Raw genomic sequence first — 16,973 nt, 5'->3', positions numbered from 1 at the left:
AATGCAAGCTGGGGACCTGACTTGTATCCTGGACAAGTCAGAGGACATTAGTGGGGAAATTGGAGAAATTCTAAGAAGGTCTATGGACTAGTTAACAATATTGAATCAATATTGTTTTCCTATTTTGGGTAATTGTTCTAGGGTTATGTAAGATACTAACTTTAGGGGAAGCTGGGGGAGGGCAAGGCGTAAATGGAACTCTCTGAACTCTTTTTGCAACTTTTCTGTGGGTCTAAAATTATTTCTAAGTAAAAATTAGAAAACAATAAATGTAGACTGAGTACCTTCTGGATCCCAGGCCTTCTTCCAGATGCTGGAGATACAGCAGTGAACAACCTGAGGTCCCTGATCTCAGGGAGCTTACATTAAGTGATAGACCCCAGGTTAATCACTGACCATTTGTAGTAGAGATTATAAGAACACGATTCTTTAGAGATGGAATTATTCCGACTCAAGGTTTACATAATTTATAGTGACTCCCAGCTTCCATCTCAATGGTTTCATAAAAGCGAATGTACAGTCAAGGACTGAGCATTGTTTACCACATTGCCAAACAGTTCTGGAATTTATATATTCCTTTCCAAAATTGCATGGTTACTAAGTCTTCTTGGTGAGCACAGCCTAATTTCAGCTTAATGTATTTCTTCTGAAATTGAATCATTCTGGTAAGATTGATGTGTGGTAAACCACACATTATCTGGATTGTACTTTCTATGTCACTATAGAAACATCAAGAACAATTCATACACAGTAAAATCCCTGGCTCGCACCTGAATTTCGACTTCATTTCCATTCTTCGGCTTTATGGTTCTTCAAAATCTGTGATTCTACTGATTTTCAACCAGATTAAAAATAGGAGAAATTATATCCCAGTTGCTTTGTGCTGAATTTATTTGTCCGAGTTGTGTCAAATCACCTTCCCTTGGTGAGGAAACTGGGAAAGGGACAGCCTGGTGGGTCAGTTCTAATGCTGACTCCTGTCCCTGACCACGGAGTGCAATTGTGGGGTTATTAAAGGAACTCCATAAAGTGAAACTGGCCAGAAATGAGGATGGAGTCAGAGCTCTGATATTTATGTGACTTAGTCTTTGCCCCTATGTACCAGCACTGGTGGGTCAGTCATGTAAAGGGAGCCGAGAGGAGAGAAATAGAATATGAAAAAAAAAAATTCGGCGTTGTGTGTGTTTTTCCAAGGGTTCAAGCATTTTTATCACATCTGGAAGAAAGTAAAATCATGTGAACCGCCTTTAATTCTAAATAGAGTGCTCAACGTGAGGAAGCAGCTCAATGAATTTCTTCAACAAGTTTCCGTGGCCATGTGATTGCATCTAAATAAAATTAAATCTACATACTTGGCTTCAACTTCTTTCAAACATGTTACAAACTGACAATGACTCCTGAGTAAACCACAAAACAAAAATAGGTGGGGTACCTAGAATATTTACAGTGTGGAACACTTCCCCTATGACATCGTGCTCTCTGCTTGACTGACATATTTCTTGGTACTAACTGTCTAAATGAATGAATCGGTGAAGTCCAGGCACACTTCGGAACTGACTTGAATGAACTGTTTACTCCGTGCCTGCCACCTCCTCTCCACATCACACGAGCAATGGTTGTGCTGAGTGAACGCCACCTTGATACTGAACTTTTCAGATTCCTGACCGGCAACTGGTGAGGTCTCAGGTCGGGTATCTACTTAATCACTGGGTCCCCATCCTCCATTCGGCCCCTAGGCTTAAACCACTGGTTTTCCTTAACCTCTGCAACCAGAAAAGTGATTCCCAAATAGATTAATATTTCTATTTTGTAATGTAATGATTAAGAACTTAATATAATCCAGACTTATGTGACAGCACCAGCAGCAAGCTCAATGGGATGCCTAAAGAGAATTTTGGAGGAAGTATTTGTCAGATTGTTCCATTGAGTTTCCAGTGGGACAATTCAATTGCTTGATTTATTATTTTCTTCCCATAAGTTTATGATCCTAGTTATTCCAAGCTATGTAACTTCTAAAAAAGGAGCAAAAATGGATACTCATGCCTGCCTAGGAATGAACAATTATGAAGTAAATGACAGTAATAGTAAAATTTATTATTTTTTTATTAAAGATTTTATTTATTTATTTGAGAGAGTAAGTGGGAGAGAGCATGAGTAGGGGAGAGGAGTAGAGGGAGAGGGAGAAGCAGACTGCCTGCTGAGCAGGGAGTCCCACATGGGGCTCCATCCCAGGATGCTGGGACCATGACCTGAGCCAAAGGCAGACACTTAACTGATGGAGCCACCCAGGTGCCCCATAATGGTAAAATTTATTGAGCACTTACATGTGCCAGGTATTGTGTTCAGGTATTTATCAGTATTATCTCATTTAGTTTTCACAACAATCTTGTGAGGCAAATGGCTTTATTATCCCCACGTAAATGACTGATACAGAAAGTGAGCCCAGATTTGAGTAAGCCGGAGCTCTGATCACTGAGCTAGTGCTTAAAATGGCCAGACATTTTAAGTAAGGTCAGAAAAGCTATTGAATGCAAGGAGACAGCAAGAACTTGGTGATGGAATGAAATGAGCAACATTTGTGCTAAACAAAAATGTTTTTATTCTTTTATTTTATTGTGGTAAAATATACCTCACATAAGATTTGCCATTTGAACCATTTTTAAGTGTCCAGTTCAGGGGCATTAAGCACATTCACACGGTTTTGCAGCGGTCACCACCATCCATCCATAGAACTTTTTCATCTTCCTGAACGGAAACTGTATCCATCAAACACGAACTCCCCATTTCCCCTCCCTCAGCCCCTGGCCACCACTGTTCTATGTTTTGTCTCTATGATTTTCACCACTTAATGAAATGGGACCTCAAAGAAGTGGAATCACACTGTATTTGTTCTTTTGTGTTTGGCTTATTTCACTTAGCAAAATACCTTCAAGACTCATTCATATTGTAGCATGGGTCAGAATTTCCTTTTGAAGGCTGGATAATATTCTGCTGTCTGTATATACCCACAAACAAAAAACATCCTTCAGAAAAAATACATATCGGGGCGCCTGGGTGGCTCAGCAGGCTAAGTGGCTGCCTTTGGGTCAGGTCATGATCCCAGGGTCCTGGGATTGAGCCCCGTGTTCTGCTTCTCCCTCTCCCTTTGCTCTCCGCCTCCCTGCTCGTGCTCTCTCTCTCTCAAATAAGTAAATAAAATCTTTAAAAAGAAAAAAGAAATGTTTTAGTAGAAAATCTTAGGAAGGTGTGAGCGTGTGTATGTGTGTATGTGTGTGTGTGTTTAAATGTACCTGGACATAAAAAATGCCATGATCTTGAAATGGCCAGGTACCTGCAAAGCATTTCCTGACTCTCCAGCACTTAATCACCCCTGTTTACAATTCTTCCACGATTCCTTTCAGTTCCTTCTCTTAAAGCACATCACTTGGATTATGTTTGTTTAAGTCCATTTAGACTGTCAACTTCTCCAGGATTGAAGTTAAGTAGCGGTCTTCTTTGTGTCTGCCCTAGCCTATACCACAGAACTCGGCCCCAAACAAGCCGTCAACCAACACCTGGAATAAAGGAAAACAAAAAATTACTCCCAGTTTAAGTTTAAAGTTTCTCATTAAGAAGATAACATTTGGCTGTGGGTTTAAATGCCCAATAATTTACATATTTATGGTTTATACTTCAAAGGAGATACCAAATTTTGTGAACAATCATATAACAATCAATAAATGCCAAACACTATGCTAAGCACTTTACACAGATTATACCATTTAGTACGCATAGACAATATTAAATATAGGATATATTGTTGCCATTTTATAGACAAGGCCATAGTGTTTAATTGCACAGCTGGGCAAAAAGTGATGGAGTCTGAATTCCAGTCTTTCTGAGGTCCACATCTGTGTTCTTCACCCCACATCTACTCTAGGTTTTGTTAGGGCTATACAAAGAAGCCTGTGTGTTCAGAGACTATGAGAAGTCGGGCAAGGTGTCAAATGTGGATTTTATGTTCACAGGCATCTTTTAATTTCTACTTGTGTGGTTGCCTTTAAGGATAACTGTATTTGTGGGAGAAAACACATTAAAAACTGCTGAGAGTCTGGTTGTTTACAGGTGCTCTAATCTTTGCAATCTAGAGAAGGAAAATGGAATGAGCAAGAGAAGAAAACGGTTCAGTAAGCAAGAATGGGTTCGGTGAAAATGTACAATTTTGGAGGCCCAACTATTGATCCAAACAGTCCAAAGATACTTAAATATGTCCCTTCTTCAGCTGCTGACATGGAGTGGGATCTCACGCCTGACAATGAGGGAGACAGATATCCTCAATATATTCCTGATGGAGGTGTGAATTGTTACAACCCTTTGGATAAAAAGTATGCAATATAGCGATGCTTGGGTGGCTCAGTCAGTTGTGTCTGCCTTCGGCTCAGGTCATAATCCCGGGTCCTGGGATCAAGCCCTGCATCGGGCTCCCTGCTCAGCGGGGAACCTGCTTCTCCCTCTGCTTGTGCTCTCCCTCTCTCTCTGACAAATAAATAAATACAATCTTTAAAAATAAATAACTAAATATCTTACAATTAACAATAAAGTATGCAATATATATTGAAATAAGAAATATCTTTGATCCAGTGGTCCCACTACTAGAAATCTCCCTGTGGAAATAAAAGCATTCTATAAGAAAAAAATGCATATAAGGATGTTTATTGTAGTGCTATTGGTTGTGATAAAAGCCTAGAGCAATTTACATGTTCATCAATAAGGGAACAAATGGTTCTATAGTAGGGTCATTTATTCTATGGATTTAGCTGTTAAAAGACTGAGTTAGGGGGCGCCTGGGTGGCTCAGGTCATGATCCCAGAACCCTGGGATAGAGCCCCACATCGGGCTCCCTGCTCAGCGGGAAGCCTGCTTCTCCCTCTCCCACTCCCGCTGCTTGTGTTCCCTCTCTTGCTGTGACTCTCTCTGTCAAATAAATAAATAAAGTCTTAAAAAAAAAAAAAAAGACTGAGTTAGATCTTTGCCAATTGACCGGGCCAGATATTGTTAGTATACTGTAAAGTGAATCAAGCAATGAATGGTCTGGTAATATGTTAAGAGTTCGTGTTAAAAAAACAAACAAACAACAACAGTGAAAAGCCAATTAGCTCTGTTTTTATAAGTATGGATAAGGTTAGAAGGTGATACAGAACTCAGGCAGTTAAACTGGTTACCCAAAGTGGAGTAGAAATTGGGAGGTGTAGGAAGAAACTTTTTGTCCATATGCTTTTTTTGGATTATGTTATTTGTTATAATGGCACAGATCGCTTTTACAGTATAAAAGATTGAGAAAACACATATTCTTCAAATGATTCTTCATAAACAAAGATGATTAATTTTATAGTTTTAACTGCTTTAAATGGTTATAAAAAGAAAAATCCCCAGGATAAGTCTTTTTTTTCTAACTCCTCTTCCAGCGTTGATTTTTTCTGGTGAAGCTCCCATCTGCCTTCTGTTGGAATCTATATTTCTCACTGAAGTCTTACAAATGTGCTACAGTAAGCACCACCAACAAATTCCCATTTACATGGTGTTGCATCCCCGTAATGCTGCCTGGCCTTGTACATCTTTTAGTTAGTTATCAGTCTCCGTCATGTCTCTCTGTTTTAGACAGATCCCTTTGTGTGCAGTGACTCTGCTTCATTCCTGTTTGACCCCCAGCATCCTTGTTACTCCGTCAGGAGAATGGTTTGCAGTCCTTGCCTTCTAGAACAGCTCAGCAGATTTCCACCCTATCCACTTCCTTCCTGATCCACTCTTGGCTTCCCTGATGCCTCACTCTGCAGTACTCTAACATCATAAGTTGAAAGAACATAATGAAGGGAATTATGTGCTTATAACATTGGGGTGAGGGGTGGAGGAGCAGGCTCTAGACTAGGCTCCCCAGGAATGACTCCAGGGCAGGACTGACCTGCTGCACCTGGCCAGCTGCCACCTCTGAGGCTGCACCTCTTGCCTCTGACCCAGGGATCAGGAAGCTGGACCCAAGAAGGGACCACTGCTTCTGCTGACCCCCAACAACTGACTGTCTTTGATATCCTGGAAGCTAGTAAATGGATGCTGGAATGCTGCCGCAGAAAACCTCGTCTCGGGGGTTTTGCCTCAACAGAAAAACAGCCAGAAGGGACCGAAAGCTGGCCTCGGTCTCACGTCTAACTTTTAAGTCTTGTCTGAACAGAATCCTAGCTGCAAAGGAGATACTTCATGTTTGTCTCTCCTGCTTGAATGTAGCCCTGTGGGAGCAGAGACCATGTCTATTGGTTCACCACTATACCACCAGCAGCTACCACAGTACCAGGCACACAGTCATGTATAAGGTAACAATGCTGGATCCAGGCACTACCCTAAGCTCTTTGTGTGCATTAACTCATTTAATTCTCACAACAAACCTCAGATGTAGGTATTATTTTGCTTCCCAGTTTACAGATGTAGAACAGGCACAGAGAGGTGAGGTAAGTTTGCTAAGACCGTACAGTAGTAAAGAGGACTGAAACCAGCAGGTCAGACCCAAGGCCTGTACTTACTCAGTATGTTTTACTGCCTCAATGTTTATTGCAAGTATGCCCATTTAAATGTTTACTGAGTTGTATTACACAGAGAATTGATTCTATACAAATTCATAATTACAGAGTACTTTTATAAAGTAAAATTTAACATGTTTAACTATGGAGATGGTTATACTTTGTTATCATTTGTACTGGTAACTTTTTTTTTATCCTTGCCAAACCTATGAGATAATCTGTCCAAAAGTGAATACCATTAGTGATTCAAGTGGGTTGAAGTAATATTCAACTTCATACATCTTAGACTCATAAAAACTTCTTAGTAGCTAGAGAAATATGCTTGAGTATATATATATGTATATATATACATTGCATATGCATATATATGTAGATGTGTACTCTATATTTTTGCTAATACTTTAAGAGAACTTTATGTGCTGCATTAATCAACATAAGAAGAGCAAACAATGAACATTAGGCTCCATGTTTGTCCATTCCTAACTTAAATGGTAAACAATACATAAGTCAATTACATTTTAAATTGTCTTAATCACTTTCAGTTGTCATTTCATTGTGGCTTTGGAAAAAGCAAAAATGCACAGGATGGAAGATTGGGCAACTTTTCCCCAAATTTTAGCTCTGTTACTGCCATGAGATGCTCTTATTCCCATATTTAACAACAAAAGTAAAACTTGCTGTTATTTGGCAGTTCTGAGAAGAGTGTGATGATGTTTATAAAGATCTTTGAACTGCTAGAAGAAAGCTAGTAATACCAAAGCATAAGCCTCTTAAATAGTGCACCATTTAATGAGGGATAGATGATTCAAGAAGACTCTGAGTCATTATTAAGGCGATGCTCTAAAATAGTAATAGAGGAATTATTCCAAAGATGTTTTATGTATTTAGACTACCAGAGATTTAAATTCTCATATAGTTCTAAGACTATATGATATTTGAAGCAATACTGAGAAGACAAAAACAGTCAATTTCAAAGGTAATGACTTAAAATGGGCAGAGGTTTCTTCATTATATAGACTGGAAAACTGGGATACAGCCAGTTCAGACTTCCCATGGAATTCATGGTGGTGACTGGGTACCCATTGTCCCATATGGGAGTGACAGGGAACTTCCTCAGCATGCTGTACTTGCTAATTGCTGTTTGCACACTGGAGATTCCCAAATGCTTTCTGGTAAGAGAAATGTCCAGCTAGCTGTGGAGGAGCCAGTTCAGCCAAGGCTAATTTGCCCGTGGATAACAGTTCTTAGGCAAGCAAAAAAATTGCAGTTTGTGACAGCTTTAGGGCTGTCAGTTCACAGCTAAAGATGTGTGAGACACCATCCCGTGGAGTGATTGTCAACCTCAACTTTTTTTTTTTTGACCTTAAGGCATCTCTTGACAAACATACAGTTTTTGTATTCTCCTTTAAGGATGACTGAAATTTCAAAATAAATTTTGTGAATAAAAATAAATCAAAGGAAAGGTAAATTTAGAATATACTTTTCCAACTATTTAAGCACTCCCATCCTCCTAGGTTTTTCACGGCTTAAGATATATGCTTCTTGTGTAGTACAATCTTCTGCGGATGCTAGGTTAGCTATTCTGGAGAGCTATCCCCAGATGGGCCCCGATACATGCATGGATTGTGCTTGAGAACTTGGACTTTGTGTCTACGCTTAGATTACTGTTCATTTGCTCATTTATTTTCAAGACAAACTGCACTGCTCCTTCATGGCAGCAGCCTCAATATGTCCTTTCTTTTGTGGTTCTTCCTAGGGACTTAAATTCACGTAGTACCGTAACAGGCTTACCTACAGCACCTTCATTTGTTTCATTTGATATTCCTGTCCCCGATTACCCTGGCAATCGGTTAAAGATTTGTCAGCACCTTTGCTCACAGGATTTTCCTCATTTGGTTCGGTTTACTACACGCTACCCATAAATGATGCAGATGGAATTCATTTCCAACACCGGAACGTGACAACTGTTTCGGTTTGGGTCTATCCTTAATAAAACCGGAGAACAGACGCCCGCAACTGAACGCTGTAGATTTTGACTTCTATTTCTAGCTTGGTAAGTGTGCCTTGTCAGATTTCCCCAACGGCGGGTTTGCTTCCTAAAGGAGGGGTGTTTCCTCATCTGCTTTTGCATCACTGGATTGAATTCAGGAAGCAGTAGACGTTGGATTGGAATACGACAGAGAATGTTGCCTTACCAATAGAGGGATGGATAGATTTAGAGAACAGATTGACAAATCCCGTCCTGTTTTCCACAGGGTATATTTTATATTTCTAGGCGGGCGACCTCAGGTCAGTTTTCAAAAGTTTTTTTTTTTTCTTTTTTCTTTTCAGCGCAGACGAGACGCTTTCTGAGAGCCAAAAATGAGTGTCAGCGCGCCCCACCCCATTCGCTTCCAACGGACCTCATTATCCTTCCCGCCCACAAACAGCCACTACTACAATTCCCAGCAAACATCGCGCAGTGCCGCAAAAGGACCAGGCCCCACTGGCATGCTGGGAATTGTAGTGAGTGAGCCTGACTCCTCTTTCCTTCTATTAGACATTCCCACTTGGAAGACGGTGATGCGCTGCTACAGCAGGCTCTCCAGTTTCGCAGTCGGAGCTAAAAGTGACCGAAGATTGCGCCCTTCTGCCTTGCGGTGCGCACCGCAACGGTGCCACGGAGTTTCGCTCCGCCCTCTGTCCCCACCCGTTCCCTTGACAGCTCGAGCTCCGAGGGGCCGCGAGGCCCTGAGCGCGCAGGCGCAGCAGCCGGCGCGGCGCAGGGCAGGACTCGAGGGCGGGACGAAGCGCTAGGGGCTCCCGGCCGCCGGGGCGCGCACGTAGGCACGCAGAGGCCGTCACGTGGGGTGCCGAGGATCGCAGTGCGCGTGGCCGCGGCGGCTGGTGTGGGGTTGAGTCAGTTGTGAGTCCCAGAGCTGCTGACCCAGGGAGCGGCCCAGTGGCCCGGCCACAGAGCGGCAGGCGTCGGGGGTTCGGGAGCCGTGAGCTGGCCCCATCATAGAGCTCGGTCGAGCCGGCGCCGCCGTCGTCCCCCGCCCCCAGCCAACAAACCGTCGCCGCGGGCGCGCCCCCGCTCTGCGCTGTCTCTCCTATGGCGTCCGCCTCCGGGGCCATGGCGAAGCACGAGCAGATCCTGGTCCTCGACCCGCCCACAGACCTCAAATTCAAAGGTAGGCAGGGAGAGGGCAGCTGTCCGGGTGGGGCGGGCGGACGGCGTGATTCAGGGTGGGTGGGGGGTCGAGGGAAGGTCGGCGGCGGGCCGCGAGTGCGCGTCCCCTCCCCCACGCCCCGGCACTTTCCATTCTCCGGCGGCGCCCCGCTCCGGCCCTCGGCCTGCCTGCTCCGCGCCCGGCCCTCTCCCTCCCTCCCTCGCCCGCTCGCGGCTCGATGCGCGCGCCGGCTGGGGTGAGGCGGCGGGGCCCGGCCCTGGCGCCGCCGCCGCGGCCGCCATCTTGCTGTCCCGCGGGGGCGCCTCCCGGGTGCTGCCCGTGCTGCTGCCCGCGCCTGGCACTCGTCCTTGGTCCCCGAGGGCCGTCGGGCGTTGTCTGGGAGGGTGTGGGTGGGCGGTGACCTTAGTGCGCTCGGGTTTGCGGCGGGAAGGGGAGTCTGGGGGTGGCGCAAGTGCGTCGGTCGCCGGAGTCGGCTGTCAGCGGCGGTGGGAGGCAAGGCGACGCGGCTGTGCGGCGGCCCTGGACTCGGGTCCGAAAGAGAACCACCCCTCGGCCTTGAGCAGGGGCTGGGTGGAGCCGGCCCTCGGCCCTTGCAGAGGGGGTTGTTGTCTACCTTTTTACCTTGTTTAGAATTTGGCTGTCAGGTCCGAGGAGCGCTAGGGAGGCGGAGAAGCCCATGAAGTTCTCTGGTTACGACTTACCCGGTTGTGTTGGCCCAGACCCAAGCGCGTGCGGGCAGAAAAGCTATGCGTCAGCCCGGGAATTGATAGTAGTAGGTTAATAGTAGACGTCTTCCTGGTCCTCCAGTATGACATTTCAGCTCACCTTTCGCGTAGGGCGGACCTGGTGTTTGCTCTTGTTTAGTCTTTGGCTTAGCTCTTTTGCTGCGGAGCCTTCAGTGTTGGGGACTTTTTGCCTTTACGTTTTACGTTTGCGGGTTAAGAGAAGGCTGACGAGGTGTCACTCAGCTCTGGAGCGCCCTTGGTATACTTATACTTCATAGCAATGCTTGTGATTAATTATTAGTCCGATTTGGTGATCCCTCAGGAATACTAAAGGGCTCTTTGGCCCATTTGGTTGTCATTATGTAGGGTACTTTAGGGAAGAGAGTTAAACTGGCTTTTTAGGAATACCGAAAACGTGTGGAGATCCAAAATGGAAAGCAGATTCCTTCCTGTCTTCATTTAAAGTGTAAAGTGAATCGCCTTTTGGAAGCTTCATTATCTTGTATTTCAATTTCAGCAGTTATGATGAGAGCAGTTTTTGTAAAATGTGTAACCATTCAGTGCTTAAGAGAAATTAAATCCTTTATTGTTGTACAAGATCGAGTCCAAAGGAAAAACAATTGCTTTCCATAGGCAACGTTTTAAATAGTTTTAGGTATTTTAAAATATTGTTTTCTGGTATTGTGAGAGTAATATTGTATAGCTCCTTTGTTCTGCAAGCTTTTTAGTACATTTGCAAATTTCTTTGAATGGAGTGAGCCGCTTGTTCGGTAAGGATTTGGTTTTAAGACAACTCAAATATTTTGAGGGGCACTAAGGGTATTTTATTGTAACAAGTTTATGTGTGTGGCATTTCACATAGTTTTAGCTGAAAGAAAAAAACACCTTTGGGGAATCATGAAATTGCCTTAGATAGCCATTATCTTTGGCCGGAGGAATTTAATGTAACCCCTATAATGGGGTGTGTTCTCTTGAGAAGTTAAAAGAACTTTTGCTTTTACTTTTTGACAGGCTGAGTTTACAGAGGAAATTTCCTCTACTGGATAACCATATGTGTATTGCCGTTAGGGATTTAGAAGCCTTTAAAACCAGTTTTAGGCCAGGATATGTCTGCAGAATTTGAAGCTTTCTCCCTAGAAAAGTTGTAATGTTGCCATAGTAAGAGACTAATAATAGTGGAGAAGCAAGCTGAAAAAACAGCTCAGAACCCTACACAATAACATTCCTATGTTTCACTCATTTTAGGTATTGAAGAGTTATTAGTCATGATCATAGAACAGGTTTTTCTTGTGTTATACATGGAAGTAATTCACAAGGACCATTTTTAAAAGTTTGGACATCAATAACCACTTTTTAAAATTGACTTAAAAAAGGTATTTCATTGAAAAATTTATAGAGACATATTCAGTTCACTTAGTGAACACTTACTGAAAGCTTTGCGCCATCCCTATATTTAAGATTATTCAGCTGAGTAATTCAGCAGTAATCAGTTTATATTTGGGGATTCAGTGCTAAACAAGGTGGGGGAAAAGATTTAAAGTTTGTAGTTTAATGGGGAAAGCACCCAGTAAAACAGTGAAACATGTTAGGTTTTTATCTTTGCCCTTGAGGAACTCAGAGACTAGTGAGGGAGACCTAAAAGGCATGTCGGTGCTATAATGGAGGCAGAACTGGTACGAAGAAAGAACCCCCCGCCCCCCCAAGTTTCTTGGAAGAGGCTTATTTTCATTTGGGGAGTGGGGGAAAAGGGTTGGGCAAGGGAGTGGTTGTTTACTCAACCATTGATGTAAGAGAACATGTGGCTTATACTTAATGGTTTGCTGTGTGCTTCTGTTCTAGGGTGGGATAATGGGGAGGATTGGGAAACAGGAGGGGTAGGATGAATTAGGAGAGGTGACCTTTGGTGTCATTTGATTCCTTCCTTAACGTTATTTTTCTAGTCAAAGGTAAATAATTTGCTTTGATGGAAACCTCTCTGTATTCCAATGCACAGTTAAACACTTAAGTGAGGAGACTCATTTAGAATCCACAATCTCCTTATGCTTAGTTTGATGATAATGATATAAAGTCATTTCGTTCTGACTTGCCCTAAATCACTTGTAATTTTTAGTTTAAGTCTGTTAAAGGATAGTTTTCAAAATTCTCTTATCTTTCAGTAGACTTATTTAAATTCTTTTGAACTCAACATTTGACTAAGATGGTTTCTCCAAGAGTGACTCATTTAATCATTCTGAGAATAGGTAGTGAATTTTTCTGTCATATGCATAACAATCATCTTGATAGAATTATCAGCACTTTGCGTATTATGGAGAAACAGATATCAGTCTAATACATTTTTATAAATACCTGTTTTACTAAAAATTTTTGTTTTATATAATTGTCAACATATGAAGATTCTTTTATAATGGTGTAATGAATTCTAAGGTAGTTCTTCTGTTGCTTTGATAAAGAAAAAGAGGTAGATATTTTCAAATTCTCTTTAAGCCATGGCAGTAATTTGACCTAGAATTCAGATTTGAAATTTGATATTATATCTGAGAGATGATTTTTTTTGTCCTATTTTTTATTTTTTTCCAATTGTATTATACAATTTATTTGTATTATACAATTTATTTTTCCTTCCTGTTAGTAGTTTTGGAGAATAGTTGGAAGAAAGAAATTTAGAAAATGCTTAAATAAACTGTGAACATATTCTTTCTCCTAATAATCAGAGAAAGGAGAGTAGACTAAAACCATTGTGTTGAAGGTGGCCCATAACAGAATCAAGCCAATAAAGAAAATTAAGCTCTCTGAAACAAGAAACTGTGATGTGTCCGCCAGAGCATCTTTGAATAGCGGCATGTTACTAAGAAGTACAAGTGAGGATGTGGAGTTCTACTCTTGGCACGTTTTTAGGTCTTTCAGATCAGCTCCTGTTTCACAGCGGCTTCATCAGATTCCTGGGGTTATTCCCCCCCCCCCCCCCTTTCCTGGGCCACAGACATCTTACTCATTCCTTAAAAGCTTTCGAGTAGCTCTTGATTGCCCCTGGATAAAAGTCCGATTTTATTTATTTAGTTTTTTTTAGTATGGCATTTAAGCCCTTCCATGATGTGCTGTCTCTTCTACCACCTCTTTATCTGCACACATCCATACTTTTCCCCCTGAGAAAGAAAAACCCTTCTCATATCCAAGCTTGTTCTGTTTTTGTTGGTTAAGGTAAAATCCCTGACTCATACTTAGACCAGACCATGTTGCCTCAGATATTTTCCCTCTCATGTTTTCAACCATTGGCTTCTCCCTTTAAACATATAAATACACATAAGTCTTTCATTTTAAAAACAAATAAGGAAACAGAATACTCTTTGACTTCCAACTTCTTCTGGTATATGTCTGTCTCTGTCCCTCATTTCCTTTGCAGTTAGACCTGGAAAAATTGTCCCTGTTCACTGTCCACTTTCTTACCTCTTGTCCACTGTAGTACTACTTCCGTCCTCACTGCTTATTGATTGCTGATTGAATTGGTCATTTCCAATTCTTATCTCTTTGGCACTTGACATTATTAACAATTTCTCTTTTTAAAAATTCAACTCTTTTGATTTCTGTGTTATTGTCTTCTAATTCTCTTCTTTGCTCTCTTGTCTCATTTGTGGGCTGCTTTTTGTTAATTGCTAATGTTTCTGAGATTCTGATTTGGTTTTATCTCAACTTTCCTTGTTCAGTCTCATTGTTTTGATGACTTCTCTTTCTCTTTCTTGCTCTCTCTTTGCAGATGTTGGTTCACACCCAGATTTGTATTTTAATTGAGACCTTACAGTAGTCAGTTTTAGAATTGCTTATTGACTGGATTTGAATTTTAACTTAGACTTTTTGGGGGAGGAGGACAGAGGGAGAGAGAGAATCTTAAGCAGGCTAGGAGCCCTACACAATGCTTGATTTCACAACCCTGAGGTGATGACCTGAGCCAAAATCAGGAGTCGGACGCTTAACTGTCAGAGCCACCCAGGCACTCCTTAACTCAGAGTTAGGAATGGTGGTGCTGTCAGACTCAGCATATCCCAAATGGGTTTTTTACAACCCCAGCCTACTTGTCTTTCCATATTTTTAATTTTCTGATGGCATCGTGATTACTTATACCAGAAATACTCTGTATATCTACTAATTGAAATCTGCATTTCTACATCCCAAAGATAACTCTTGAATCTTTTAAAACAACTGTACTTTTAAATTTATTCGTTTTAATTCGTTTAATTATACAATAAAGATTGAGTTTTGCTATATGTAACAAGTGTTGAATAAGTGTTAGAACTACGGTTTTGAATAAAATAATCTTTTTTATTCACGAGGCAATTCTAATGGGAGAGATAGACACCGATCAGGTAATCAGAAGGAACTGTAGCTATGAAAAGGTGTGTAGTGCTATGAAAATGTAAAATAGGAGACTTTGATCTGGACAGGGAAGACACAATTGGATTAAGATTTTCTAAGAATGAGAAGTTTCCTGGGTGAAGAAAAGAAAATGCAGTAGGAGCTGCATGTATTGGCAAAGATCCTGTGGCAGAAGGGAACATGAAACATTTAATGTTACTAAACGTGTTAAAGTAACATCTCATGAGTGTGGTGCTGGTTTGTAGGTTGAGTTAGGAGTTTTGTTTTTATCCTAACCCATTGAGGGCTTTAAAGTGGGGGGGAATGGTAGAGGAAGAGGGAATGGAGTGATAATCACATATGTATTAAAAAAAAAACACATAATTCTGGTAACAACATGAGGTAATATAAGAGGGGAGATAGAGATGAATTAGGCAGTTGTTTTGGTCCAGGCAAGAAGTGACAACTTGGTCTGAGGTATTGGAGATGTATGTAGAGGGTCAAGCCAGTGAGACTTAGTGGTCTTTTAGATATGCTTATGCAGAGTAGAGGTATCTTGGATGTCTCTAAGATTTCTGGCTTACATAACTGGAGGAATGGTGGTGCTGTGCGCTGAGCTAAAAAAAGAAACACTGGGTATTTGAATGAGGACCACATGTGTTTTACTTGGGGTGTGTGGGAGAGTGGTAAGAGGAGGATCCTGATCTCATTAGGTATGTTAGATGTGTTTAGGTCCTTTCAAGATAATTAATGAAAAGGTAACTAGTAGGTTTTGGTTTTATGGATGTGTTACTGAGGAAGAGGTCTGGACTTTGGGTAATTACTTTATTTCGGGTGATTATCTCTTTTTTTCCCTACTAGTCTATAGACAGGCCTGCGTTTCACTAGTGCCCCCCCCTTTTTTTTAGATTTTATTTATTTATTTAACAGAGAGCTAGAGAAAGAGCACAAGTAGGCAGAGAGGCAGGCAGAGGAAGAGGGAGAAGCAGGCTCTCCGCTGAGCAGGGAGCCTGATGGTGGGACTTGATCCCAGAACCCTGGGATCATGACCTGAGCTGAAGGCAGCCGCTTAACCGACTGAGCCACCCAGGCACCCCTGTACCCCCCTCTCTTAAGCCTGTCTTCCAAACTGCTAGAACTACGCTTTGTAAAATGCAAACCTGATATTATTGCTCATTTGGTTAAAGAACCTGGCACGTTTTCCCATTATGTAGATGAAAAAGTCCAAAATCCAATGCGTACCTCTTCATTTCTCTTCATAGCTCTGGTTACATGAAACCATTTTCCCCACTTTAAGCTGTTGCAAGCCTTTGCACAGGCTCTGTCCAGAATAATGTTCTCCCTCATATCTGTCAGGCAGTCTCCAGTTCAAGAATCCCTTCATTTGTGAATCTTTGACTTTTGCCGTCCACGTTGGTCACCACCTTCCTTCTTCAGGCCACTATTGAAGCTTGTGCTTATCTGTAGTATCATATCAGCACTTAACCACATTACATAGTATTTATGCTTCTATATTTTTTCTTCTCCCAAACTGTAAGGTTAAGTACTTGAGGATATACTTGTTTATTTTATTTTTACGTCCATGGTAACAAGATCTGGCATGGATGATTGCCCAATAAACATTGATTGCGTTGATAGGACTCCGATGATTTCTCCTATAATTCCATGGTTTTCATCTTGGATCTCTTTTCAGTGGGGTTTTTCATCTGCCTTTGCAGGTAGTTGTGTTTTCAAATTTTTTTACTTCCAGAAAAGGGATAGTAAGGTATTTTGTTAAAAGCTGACTAACCATAGATAAATTTTTTTTATCTTTGTGCTTCACCTTTTTTCCTTCGTGAAGTGTGAAGCAGGACTAGGTGATTTCCTGGATGTTGTTCTGGCCCTAAAGGTTTTGAATATGTGTGACAGCTGAGAACAAAAAGAAAACAGGATATTTCTGTAAGTGGACAAATACATATAAAGAGTTAGGAAAACTGGGTTTGTTCTTGGAGTTTGGTATTTTGTGATTGTTAGTATTGGTAATTTTTTTGTTGATTTCTTGTATTAGTTACTTTTTAGTTTCCTTTATGTAAGACCTTCCTTCATGCAGAGATGTTCTGTGAGGAGAGTCTGTTAGTAAGCACCCACTTATTTTCTCAGAGGCACTTTCTGCTCCCTTTTTCTTGTGCTTTTGGATCTTA

General features: G+C 41.7%; 1 protein-coding gene across 2 annotated transcripts in view; it reads left to right on the top strand.

Annotated features, from left to right (window-relative positions):
- Nucleotides 1-9,409: 9,409 nt before the first annotated feature.
- Nucleotides 9,410-16,973, top strand: part of VAPA (VAMP associated protein A) — a 40,904-nt gene continuing 33,340 nt past the window's right edge. For both annotated transcript variants that reach the window (XM_027575819.2, XM_027575818.2), the window contains exon 1: nucleotides 9,410-9,721. In XM_027575819.2, coding sequence (XP_027431620.1) covers nucleotides 9,643-9,721 — 79 coding nt within the window. In that variant the 5' untranslated portion in view covers nucleotides 9,410-9,642. The remainder of the gene's footprint in view (nucleotides 9,722-16,973) is intronic.

Source organism: Zalophus californianus, chromosome 14, assembly GCF_009762305.2.
Source record: "Zalophus californianus isolate mZalCal1 chromosome 14, mZalCal1.pri.v2, whole genome shotgun sequence".
NCBI classification, from domain to species: Eukaryota; Metazoa; Chordata; class Mammalia; order Carnivora; family Otariidae; genus Zalophus; species Zalophus californianus.
This window is presented reverse-complemented; position numbering and strand designations above follow the sequence as displayed.